The 12,784-nt window shown below is 42.1% G+C and overlaps 1 protein-coding gene across 1 annotated transcript in view; it reads left to right on the forward strand.

Moving 5' to 3' along the window:
• kirrel3b (kirre like nephrin family adhesion molecule 3b) overlaps positions 1 to 12,784 on the forward strand; it is a gene marked incomplete at its 5' end in the record, with an annotated part of 120,641 nt that overhangs the window by 36,466 nt on the left and 71,391 nt on the right. The window contains one exon of the mRNA XM_080429074.1: positions 4,719 to 4,876. Within this exon, the coding sequence (XP_080285200.1) occupies positions 4,719 to 4,876 (158 nt within the window). The remainder of the gene's footprint in view (positions 1 to 4,718; positions 4,877 to 12,784) is intronic.

A 12,784-nucleotide genomic window follows, 5' to 3' on the forward strand; every position in this document is an offset into this window, starting at 1 on the left:
GCAAAGGGCATCTGCTTCTGTGACAAGCATGCTGTGTAAACCTTTGGAAATTGTCAATCCACGTCTCCTCTGCGTCGACAGAGAAGCGTGACACATGGAGGAGGAAATATGAGGAAACTGAAGCAAAGGGAGAGGTTGTCTGCATGTAGCGGAGGCAGCCGAGCGCGTCCTTCCCCTTACACTGTTTGCCGCATGCTGGTGGGCAACCCTCCAGGGACCACCGACTGAAATACAGCGGCAGAGCCCATCTGCATAATCTGCCAACAACCCGCGTTCTGTCTATAGAAAGATCCACGGGTGCATAAAATGTTAACCTTACGCTACACTCCCCCCTCCCTTCAAAACGTATTGCTGATTTAAAACCAGACAATTAAGTGTATTACAGGTCAAAAGGAAAGCCACGGAGAGAACTGTTGAGACAGTGTGTGTGTGTGTGTGTGGGCGTGACTCTGGCAAACTCATCAATTAATTGGCTGATTCACTTCTTGATATGTGCTTGTGTGTGTGTGGGAGAGAGAGAGAGAGAGAGAGAGAGAGAGAGAGAGAGAGAGAGAGAGAGAGAGAGAGAGAGAGAGAGAGAGAGAGAGAGAGAGAGAGAGAGAGAGAGAGAGAGAGAGAGAGAGAGAGAGAGAGAGAGAGAGAGAGAACCCATTTACCTGGACCAATGCACCACTAAAAAGCTCCTGATTTCACTTTCGCTATTCATGACGAGCTATAGTCACTCGCAGGCTAGCCTCGATCTCTAGGCTTTTATTGTTTAGTTTTGCTAGAAAATAAAAGCCTGGACCAGCGCGTCGGTGTACCCGATATAGGAAGTGTTTCATTTCCCCAACCAACCAGAGTGCAGTGGGCGTCGCTCGTAATGTTGTGTTGACGGGGCGGGGGCTGACGGACAGATCGGTGAACCAATGGGATCACACGCATTCTCTCGCCGGAGATGTTAAACCCGCCCCTCTATGTACGAAAACAGGAGGGCTGGTGCAGCCTACTCGCAGGCTAACCCCCCCCCCCCCCCCTCTCTCTCTTTCATGGGCTTACTACTCATACCGGTGCCATCATCAGTGACATACTGTTAGGCTCTCAGAGACTTCCCTTAACCAGTGATTTTTTCCGTCCAATTTGCCCCATCAGGAAGAAAAAAAAGGCGCTTTACGTATGCCTCGCATGCTTGACATGTAATTAATGTTTCAGCGTTGTGGGCGAGTGAGTGAGTGAGCGAGCGAGTGAGTGAGCGAGCGAGTGAGTGAGTGCTGACAGCAAGCCAATAACACTGGATCTCTCCAATCAATTGTCACCGTGCCATCACTGCTCCTGACATTTTCTTCACTTATCTTTTTTCTCGCTCTTTTTTCCCCAATGCAAGAGTCACGCGAGCTTTTTCATCGTTTTCACAATCATTTGCATACAGTACAGTTAGTTCTATTCTTAGAGTGAGCATAAAACTAATGCAATTTTCTTGACTGATCAGACAGATCAGTCAACTCCGTTTGTTTGATCTGCTAGTGTGCTGACCTGAAATTCTTCTCTGCCTTTCTCATTGCCTTTGAATTTTAATGAAGACCAGATAAAAGAGCATTGGAACAATGTACTAGATAGATAACACAGCATTTCAAACTCTTTCAGCTTTACTAAAGATATCCAAACAGGCCACAATAAGTGGGTATTATGTGTAAAATAGGGACCATTCTCGTGGCTTAGCCACGCCCATGTTCTTTCTTTCTCCTTTCTGAAAGCACATTATGCGTATAAGCGTGCGTGTGTGTGCCAGTGGTGGAAAAAGTACTCACATGTTTTACTTAAGTAAAAGTATCAATACTGCAATGTAGAAATACTCTGTTACAAGTAAAAGTCCGAAATTCAAAATGTACTTGCGTAAAAGTACAAAAGTATTGGCAAAAAGTATTGGCATCAAAATGTTCTTAAAGTGCCGAAAGTAAAAGTATTCACTATGCTGAATGTCCCATTTAAAGTTTTCAAATGTATAAAAATAGTTTAAAAACACGAAACGAAAGGAACTCAAATTCCAAGAACTTTCATCACACAGGTTAACACATTCCATGCCAGACGTTAATCTCATAATGTACTCACCAGTGCCAACGTGTTATTGTTGTTTTTTTGTTTTTTTTACGTCGCCATAGACCTTGTTAAAATCCTTAAGATTGAGCTGTGCACTGTTTGTAAACATCGCCGACATCTCACTGATTCTACCAGTGAAAACCACGTGTCAAACGGAGCTCCATTGTTGTAGTTAGAACGGTTTACGTTAAACAATATGCGAGCAGAAAAAACTACAAGGAGAAAATGGAGTTTCAGTTTCGTCATTAGAACGAGGGCCGACGGGATCGGCAAAACCGGATCCCAAATAATTCCGTTTCCGGTGGTCAAACCGGAACCGGAAATGGATCAACAATTTCCGAAAGTGCACTTTTGGTGAAATCAACGCGAACCGGCGGTTCGCGTAGATCTACGCGATTGGCACGTGGCGGCTTTAAATAGGTTCGCGTAGATCTACGCGATTGGCACTCAATGTGTTAAGAAGAAAGCACGTCACTGCATTATTGCACTCGGTGGTTAATGGACACACATCAATCTGGCAGACGTGCTTTGAAACCGAGGCACTTGGAAAGTGGAGAAGCGCTTGTTATTGACACAGGATGGCTGTGAGTGCGTGGTTGCTGGTCAGGACTGGATATCTGTCTCTGATTGGTCCATATCATATCGAAGCGGTGGCGTCCTCAATTACCTTGGTGTGCAGCACTACAATTTGGATCAGGGTCGAATGGCATACATGTGCAGTGCTTTTAAGCCATTCAACCCAGGAACGCATACTGTGTTATTTAAATGTTAGCTATAACCATTCTTTTAGACTTTGGGCCATTCAAAAATAGCAGATATACAAGCCCCCCCCCCCCCCCCCCCCCCCATTTCAATTTAGTTCCAGGGACCCCCAGAAGCAAAGATTTGAGTTAAAATGTATGTATATATTCAAATATTTGCACACATTTTCACGATAAAATATCAAAATAGCAGATCTACAAGCTCATAGCCGGCACTCGGTGCCGCGCTATGAGCTTGTAGATCTGCTATTTTTGAATAGCCAAAGAAATCTAAAATGACAGAGATGCGTACCCGGACTGAATGGGTTATAAGGGCTCTGTGGTGAAGCTCAACGGTATAGGCTACATACAGTATTCTGATTCGTTGCATGTCTTGTAAACCTATAATTTCCAATTTTCCAAGAAATAGTGCGGATCGATGTGCCAGGTTAGGACTGGATTATTGAGCCACCATGGAAAGCACACTTCAAAAAAACAAGTGGACACTTAAACTAGGCAGGAAACCAGAGCATTGATGATATGAAATTCAATGAAAAGTGTAAAAGCATATCTCCTCCACAATCCCACTAGTCAAAACCCAATTACGCTCATGCAGGAAGTAGGCTACAGAGCTGTCATTACCAGCTCTGTTACAGCCTTTTTTTGTACAACAAATGTACAAATGTACAATATCATATGCCTTATTCCTCCCTCTTGCTTTTATTAACGTGATGCTGGCAGCAGCAGACAGGCCTAAAACTCCTGCCAGTCTTACCTCCTATCATGACACTGGCGCAGGTGAACATGACAGATGCTGATAGCCCTTAATTTGTATCTCGCCCCAGATCTGCACTGTAATGAGCACTGAGGCCAATCAATAATTCACCGCTGTCTGAATGAAAACAGGGTGATTAGCACGTGGGTGAAAAGTAGGAAGAGGAGTGTAATCGCTCACTTGTGTACACACGGTGCACACGTGTGGTGGTGGTGGTAGTGGGGAAGAATCTACCGTACAGTTTGAACACACTTAATGGACAGTTTAACAAAGTCTTGATGTGCTTTGAATTGATTTGAATCAAGTTTAATCCATGGTTCATTAGCAAATAATTCATGAGTAACGATGAGTGAAGAAATATATTTTTTCGTATCATTATTGTGATATAATCGTAATGTGTTTTTGATACTGTTAGTTTTGCATTACGTTTTACATCACATAGGAAAATGTATCCTTGCCACACCATTACCTACTTGGAACTAATGACCACAGATTGCTGAGATTTGGGATTTTAGGAGAGAGGAGGAGAAAACATACTCCATTAATTTACCGCAGAATTACACTTTTAACTCTTGGCGGCTTCACTGTTCTCATTTCACGGCAAACAATTGAGCGATGCATGATTTATTATACTTGGTTGCGCGCCAGAGTCGCACACCGAAAATAGCAGATCTACAAGCTCACAATGTGTCGCCCTGCCACGCATTGTGAGCTTGTATATTAAGGTAAGGCTAGAGGAGGTTATGTTCCATTCAGCCAAACCCCTGCAGGTACCATTTGTAATTAGCTTTGTCTTATCGAGGTCATCACAGCTCTTTCTATTCAGCGGTGCGCTGGATACGCAATATCCTTGGCTAGTATCTCCATTAATTTGCTATTTCATTTCATTTTCTATGATTTTTTTAATGTAACCATATTATATACTTACATAATAACTCACCTTGATTACGAGCCTATATACATTTTCATCAATAGCTCACATTTTCCCTTTATAGAGGATTTCACATTGTTCTATTGTGCTTGTTAATAACGTATTACAACACACTCATTGCCCATTTACTTGACCCAAGCTAAAGCATTCAATTTACTTTCCCTCTCCCCCTCTCTCCTCGCCTGTGTACCCACAGTTCCCCCAGAGGACCCGGTGATAAGCGGTGGGCCCGTGGTGAGCTTGAGGGCCGGGGACCCCCTGAATCTGACCTGCCATGCCGACAACGCCAAGCCGGCCGCCTCCATCATCTGGATCCGCAACGGAGAGGTCCTTAATGGGGCCATGTACTCCAAGGTAGGCATAGAGGTGCGTGTGTCATACCCAGGTTTTTGGTTCACAGGGTCGGGGATGGGAAAGGGGGGAAGGGGTGGTGAGGTGGTTGGGGGGGGTTTTGTGGGATGATGTTTCATGAGATGATGATAAGGATGGTCTTCAAAGCTGGCGTTAGGCCTGTCACAATTATGTCAACATGGAACATTTTCACACAAAAAAGCTGAAATAGCAGATCTACAAGCTTACAACAAGCTGACACGTTGCTATTTCTGTTAATTTTTTTACATGTATAAAAGTGTTAAATCAATAATTTATTTGAATATTTCAGTTATGTGTCATATCTGCCCTGTGCAATTTTTGATTACGAAGCCTAAAAGACTTCATATGTTCCAGTGTCCAATGGCCAAACACACAATTAAATCGTGAATCGCAATTATTTCAGTGACAATTAATCGTCAACTTAAATTTGTAATCGTGACAGCCCCCTAGCTGACGTGACAGACATACATTTCTGGGGAAATAGCCAAGACAGTGGTGTGAGCATAATACCATGCTGAATGAGGAATGACGGTGCCTTCAACCAGGCCTTGAACTCCAGGGCAGAGGCACTGAAGCGTAAGACATTTTGCATTAGACGCGGTCATTCGGCTGGCTCAGATCTGGAGTGACATAGCATGGACCTATAAACATATACGGAAGAAGCTTAATTGCATAGATCATGAGCATTATAAGTTACCAATCATTGTGGAGCAGAGTCATGGAGCCCAGACATCATTCCAGTGATCCTCCAATGATCATATGAGAGGGAGAAGAACTGCCAGTACACAAAGTAGGGAGAGCGGATGGGCGACAGATGGTAGGAACACAGATTTGGAGTTTGCCTGCTTAATCCATTAAGAGCGGGAACGCATCTGTGTCATTTTAAGATTTCTTTGGCTATTCAAAAATAGCAGATCTACAAGCTCATAGCGTGGCACCGAGTGCCGCGCTACGATCTTGTAGATCTGCTATTTTTTTTTTATCTTCAAAAAATGTAGCATTTTGCCTGATTCTACAAATGTCTAGATCCTAACAGTTTTTTTAAAAAGCTTATGTTGCTATAATATCAGTGGTTCTTTGATTGATTGATTGATTGAAAATTGTATTAGGCAAAAGAATGTAAAACAACACAATTACATTTATAATACTTTTGTCTAAAAGGTCCGACCAAAAAAGTCCTTGCGGACTTGTTTCCGTTGGGGTCCTTGAATTAATTTCATAGACATATATAGTAGCAACCAAACAGTTCAAAAATCAACATAAAAATACAGAGAAAAAATACCACTATGTACAAAAAAAAGCATGAAAAATAAAAAATATACAAAAAATATATACTCAAACTGTTTTCATGTCAACGACCCCCAAAATGTATTTGGCCGCGGACCCCCATCTCAAAATGTTTTGTTCCAGGGACCCCCCCAGAAGCAAAGATTTGAGTTACAAATGTTGGCTTTAAAAAATATATATATATTCAAAGATTTGCACACAAAAAATAGCAGATCTACACACTCATAGCACGGCACTCGGTGCCGCGCTATGAGCTTGTAGATCTGCTATTTTTGAATTGCCAAAGAAATCTAAAATGTCACAGATGCGTTCCCGGTCTAAATGGGTTAAAAGACAGACTGAGCAACTGGGGGGAAAAAATGCTTTTCTAAAATATCTGCTACAAGTAATACAGGATCAAATAGCAGATAAAACTACAGAAAGATTGACTACAGTATTTTGCAAATAGTTTCACCTGAGTTTTTCACACTGTTGTTATCCATTTTGAGAGGGCTAGACATCAGATGTGTCTGAAGATGTGTCTGAAGTGATTGCCTGAACCATTGTTAGGCGTTTGCCTCAGTGTTCAGGCTGCTGTTCTGATTAAAAATGAAATCCAGGGTTTGCCTAGGATTTCTAAGCGAAGTTTCTCCTCTTTGCCCAGCAAATACGTCAACTCAGGCAGATGGCGAGATCATGAAAGTGTCACAGACTTTTTTCTTTTTTTTTGTGCCTTTTCCCAGACAGTCTCTTGTGTGTCGCTCTCTCCTCCAGTGCCATGTTATTTCTTCTCAGCGTTCCAACCTATAATTAAACCTCTCTACGTATGTGACATCTCGCACTGAAGACATTTTCGCAACCTTTTTCATGGCATATTATGACTCAATGTCAGTTCTTTTTTCATGTTTCCAACCACTCCACATATATCGCCACACACACATATACCGCCACCCAACATTTACTGCATTCTTGTTACATTACTGTTCCACTTCAGGCGGAGTCGTTCTGAAAATGCAGTTTTCAGCCATAATAAGATATAAAAAAAAATGCTCTGACTAGTAACAGGTTTGAGAGACTGAAGCTTGGTGTTGCAGTACAGCTAATCTCTCAAGACAGATTCAGAGCTCCGCAGCTGAATCTGTCGGCAACACCCGTTACAACGTGTAGAGTTTGTTGTTAGTAGGAATGAAAACAAAGACGGACCACCGGAAGTGGAGGTCTGAAGGAGAGTGAACGCCGACATCCGCTCTCTACACAGGGAATTGGGCGGTGCCAGGGGTCATCAACCCCTGGGCTTGTGATGGACATTTTCCTCAAACTATATTTTTCCCAAGGACACACAAAATGAGTGGTCAATAATATTACCATGAATAAAATGCTAATGCTTACTAGTCCAGTAGACACGATGGAGAACACATGCTGTGTTTTTAAAGAGGGAGAGTGGTTAGTTCTCATCCCTTTGAACTTGTTTTTATTTTATGAAGATAGTAAGTAGGAAAGCTGAGAGGGAAGGCGTAGATGGAAGAAATTGGAACCCATTTTTAAAAAATGGCTTTCTTCACTTTCTAAATCGAAGGGATGGCTTTGACCTTTTCAAAGCATTAAAGACAATCAGAGACGGTGAGAAGAATTGTCATATTGACATCATCCACCGGTCATTACTCATAAGCTTAAAAAACAAGGTTTGAATACCTGTCTGGTGTCTTTAATAGAGTGTTAATATCAAAGGACATTTCGGAAACCCAGCTCTTATCCTGTTAAGTCAAAATCAGGTCATTCTTTGGCATGGAAGACATTTTTTTTAATGGCTCTCTGCAGTGACGTTTCTGGGTGTACTGGCACCCTAGGCCAGTGATTCTCAAAGTTGAGGGGGTTCCAGCAAAATTGATTAATAGCATCAAAATATGTTTAACCACTTAGAGGTAAAGAGGTGTCCAATGATAATGTAATAGAATAAAATACAGAATTTCTTGTTTTAAAAGTATTGAAGTAAAAGTGAAAGTTGTGATGAGTAGGCTATAAACTCAAGTAAAGTATAGAAGTATACCAGTATACTATCAGTGTCCCACCTATTCTGAAGAAAACCTGGAGACTGGCAAGTCAGCCACTGTATACTGGCTCTAGTATTTTTTAAATTTAGATTTGCCGCGGACATGGACAAGTCTTGCCACGGACATGTCTGTCCGTGTACGGACACATTGATGACCCCTGGGCGGTGCCCCCAGAGGCAAATTCCCAGAATCCCAGATTGCAGTATAGCTGCACATACAACATTCTGAGCCCCATACATGCTTCAAAATAGTCCAACTGACGTCCAAACTTATTTTCGGCTGGCCTGCCAATACATATTGCCAACGTGTTCTGAACGCCAGACCCCGCCCGCTCAGTAATCTGCTAAATAAATCTGCCCGGCAACAATCACGGCTCGCTCTGTCGGTCTCGAGCCACTGAAGAATTTTGTACAGAGCCAGCGCTGGAAGCGGCGGAGGTTTTAATACCTGGATAACCCTCAAACACGCTGTGGGAGATTTGTCACGGAGGTTTCTGCCATGTGTCGCTACAGGTTGTATTTATGCACGGTCACTAGAGAGGGATTACAGGTGGAGGTTGGCTCATGAACTGGTATCCTCTTCTCAGCCTACGTCTCTTCAAAACTATTGCTGCTTTCGCCGAGGGCAGAATGAAGCCTGCCTAGGCTGAGTGCGGGAACAAAACAAAATAAATCACGCCCCCCCACCCCCAACCTATGACCAAATCACACTGTCCTAAAAAAAGAATTGGATAGTCAGAACCAGTGGTGTAGAGTAACTAAGTACGTTTACTCAAGTACTGTACTTAAGTACAACTTTGAGGTATTTTGACTTTACTGGAGTATTTTCAATTTTCAGTTATTTTGCTTCTACTCCATTTGATTTTGGAGCAAATGCAATAGTTTTACATTTGAAAACTTATGAAATGGGACATTCTGCACAATGAGTACTTAATTACTTTTGTACTTTAAGTATATTTTGATACCAATACTTTTGTACTTTTACTTAAGTCAATTTTAAATTCTGGACTTTTATTTGTAACAGAGTATTCCCGAACACATTTCTGAGAGACCCAATCCGAAGTTTTGAATGATGTAATTTTGGAGTTAAAACCTACCCTCGGGAGTTCGGGCAAACCATGTACTGTAGGCCCCTGTACTAATGGACCTTTTCAAAAATCACTGTACGGCATCATGAACGCGTGGCCCCCATTCCTCTGACATTAGCCCTCCAAGCTGATCACATCATCAACACAGCCACCTTCTGTTCCCATTAAAAAAGGAGCACAAAGCAGTATAGCCTCTTTAGATCACTTAATGACAGCCTCCCCCGCTTTCCTCTGCTTCTGCGTGCTGTCTTGTCCCATTATCTGTCTTTTTTCCAAAGGGCAGATAAATACCATTGATTGGGGCCAGAATACGGCGCTAGCCGGCTCCTTTGAATAAAGCACTGTTTCTCGACATCGGGTCCGGTATAACAGGACCCTTTTGGGTACAAATGGGTCTCAGAGTTAAATAAACACTGAGGATTTTACAGTGTAGATTTAGGTCCCAGAGCTGAAATGAAATGGGGGTCCGTGGCCTAATGCTTATGAATTTGCCTCTGGGGACACCGCCCAATTCCCCATGTAGAGACCGAATGTCGGCCTGTTTACTCTCCTTCAGCCCTCCTCTTCCCTGTGGTGCTCCTTTGTTTTCGTTCCTAATAACAACAACTCTACACGTTGTAATGGGAGCTGCCGACAGACTCAGCTGCGGAGCTCTGAATCTGTCTTGAGAGATTACATGGGCATAATAGACACAAGCCCCAAATCAAAAGCCACAACAGGAGGATTCAAATGCTATAGTGAATAAACGTGAACTTTGAGCCTGGACTTAAAAGAGTCAATTGAATGCTTTAGATCAGAGAGATAGCGCATGCATAGTACACTTCATTGGCCAGGTGCACGACAAACAGGAGATCAACATAACACCAGCGGTGGAAGAAGTACTCAGATGTTTTACTTAAGTAAAAGTAGCAATACCACAATATAAAAATACTCTGTTACAAGTGAAAGGCCTGTATTCAAAATGTTACTTGAGTAAAAGTACAAAAGTATTGGCCTCAAAATATACCAAAAGTAAAAGTACTAAAATGTTTGAAAATAGCCGATGTACAAGCTCACAACGCGTCGCATCGCGACGCGCTGTGAGCTTATAGATCTGCTATTTTCTCAAATATAGCCTATGTATAAAATAGGGCTAAATTTATTTTAATTTATATCTGCAAAGTAACTAGTAACTAAAGCTGTCAAGGGGGGGGGGGGGGCCTGGCGGCGGAGGGTGATATTTCTCCATGCATATACTACTGTCTGGGCAGGCGCCTGTCAGCGGAGCTTGCTTTCGAATCACACCGCACTCTATCCGAAGTGCCTTTTAGATCGCCTTTTAAAACACCATTCTGTTTGCTGCAGGCTATCTATCTATAGCGATTACGACTATTTCCCCCCTTTCTCTTCTGGAGGATTTTCCTATGAATGGAAGTTTAATATGAACTGTTTATTGCAACTGTACATATTTTGATTTTTGATTTCTACTGGTTTGTTTGCATAGTATTGTATATAGCACTATGACTTGTTTCCATTGGTGTCCTTTAAATAAACGAGTAGAATAAAAATATTTCTAATATTACTAAATATAGGTGTTTTAAAAGGCAATCAGAAAGGGGGGAAATAATAACAGCATAAAAGCAGCAGCAAACAGAATGGTGTTTTAAAAGGCGATCTAAAAGGCACTGCGGATAGAGTGCGGTGTGATTCGAAAGCACGCGTCAGCGGAGGGTGTTGAACAGGAGGAGTAGTGCGGAAGCGCTATATCCTCCCCGTGGGGGGTCCTCACTGGCAGGTGAGCCTGTAGTCGGCAACACAGTGGGGAGTAGACTGAAGAAGGAATAGCAACTAAATTAGGTGAAATATAAATGTCTACATAAATAATTAAGAAAAGTGCACCGCTCAGATATCTGCATCTACATTTTAGTACTTTTACTTTTGGTACTTTGTACATTTTGATACCAATACTTTTGTACTTTTACTCAAGCACATTTTTAATTCCAGACTTTTACTTGTAACAGAGTACTTCTACATTGCAGTATTTATACTTTTACTTAAGTAAAACATTTGAGCTAAAAACTGTTAAAGATCTTCTGCAAAACGGGCCTTTTCTCAGAATTATAGTTTTCAGAAGCACTTACTTCTGTAAACTGTAATTCCAAAACAAACGGGCCAATCTATGCAAGTGATACCTCACTTGATACCTTTCATATGAAATGGAGAAAAAAAACACGAAGGCAGCTAATCAAAAGTACCACATATTCGAGATTCAACATCACTAGTACTAGTAGTATGCACAGTGAAATGTTTGTCTGACATGCTCCCCGGGCTGTGCTAAAAATATATGAAAACAAAACAAGGTATAATCAAAAAAATCATAATTCAAGTAAAACCTTAGAGCTTCTGTTGTGTTAAAAGCAGTCACTCTTTTGGCCTCTCAATTTCTTAATTTCCTGGATACATTTCAGATATTTGTTTTAAATGATGGAATGATGATGAAAATGATGAAAATCCTCCCAGACAATGTAGCTAATTAAGTTGTTGAGGGCACAGTACAATGCAGCAGGCAGGTTCTCACCAGTCGAACAGCATATTATTATCCTTTACTTAGCAGTAATGTCATTGATTGTATTTAACAAGTTTCAAAAGATTCAAAAGAATTTGTCGGGCTAATTAACCCGAAATTATTTTACACAAGGAGCTAAAAATAAGACTTTGCTGAATTGAAGAACACAATTATTACGTGGAACTTCAAGAAGGATCTTAAATTAATGTAGAAGCCTGGGGTGTGATGATCAAAAGAGGCCCATTTAACCTACAGAAATGTTTGTTTGTTTGTTAATTAGATTTTCCTGATTTGTAGTAATATATACTAGAAAAGCTGAAATGTGGGGCACGGTGGTGCAGTTGGTAGCGCTGTTGCCTCACAGCCAGAAGGTCCTGGGTTCGATTCCCGGTCGGGGACGCTGTGGTCGCTGGGGGAGTGTTCTCTCCTCCGCGTCATCAGTGCCCATACCCTAGGTGGGGTTGGCGAAAGGGCCTTTCTGTGTGGAGTATGTTCTCCCTGTGTATCCTAGTGTAGGTACCCTCACAAAAAACATGCAGTAATCCTGGTCTCTATACTGCAGTCAATACTGCGGTCAACCGGGGCACCTGATGGAGGGGAAAAGAACTGGTTGGAATAATGTGTTACTTCCACACGCTATGGGTACAGCCACACATGTCCGTCAAGTTGTCGTACGGAAGTCGGAAGTCCCATCCACTCCCATGTTAAGTTAAAAACCGGAAAGACTGTCCCGATCCGCGTCCGGAAAAGCACATCCGGGTTCCGCTCAAGAAACGATCACCCGGAGGTGATAGGCACCAACCAATCGTCCTGTGTTCTCTCCACTGGGCATGTTTGTCTCTTGTAGTTTCCTTACAGGGGAAATGCAAGGCAGACGTTCCAGCACAAACACACACACAACACATGCACTCTATTTCAATAAATGTAAACGTCCTTATTTA

This window comes from Gymnoscopelus braueri, assembly GCF_963280865.1.
Source record: "Gymnoscopelus braueri genome assembly, chromosome: 5".
Lineage (NCBI taxonomy): Eukaryota > Metazoa > Chordata > Actinopteri > Myctophiformes > Myctophidae > Gymnoscopelus > Gymnoscopelus braueri.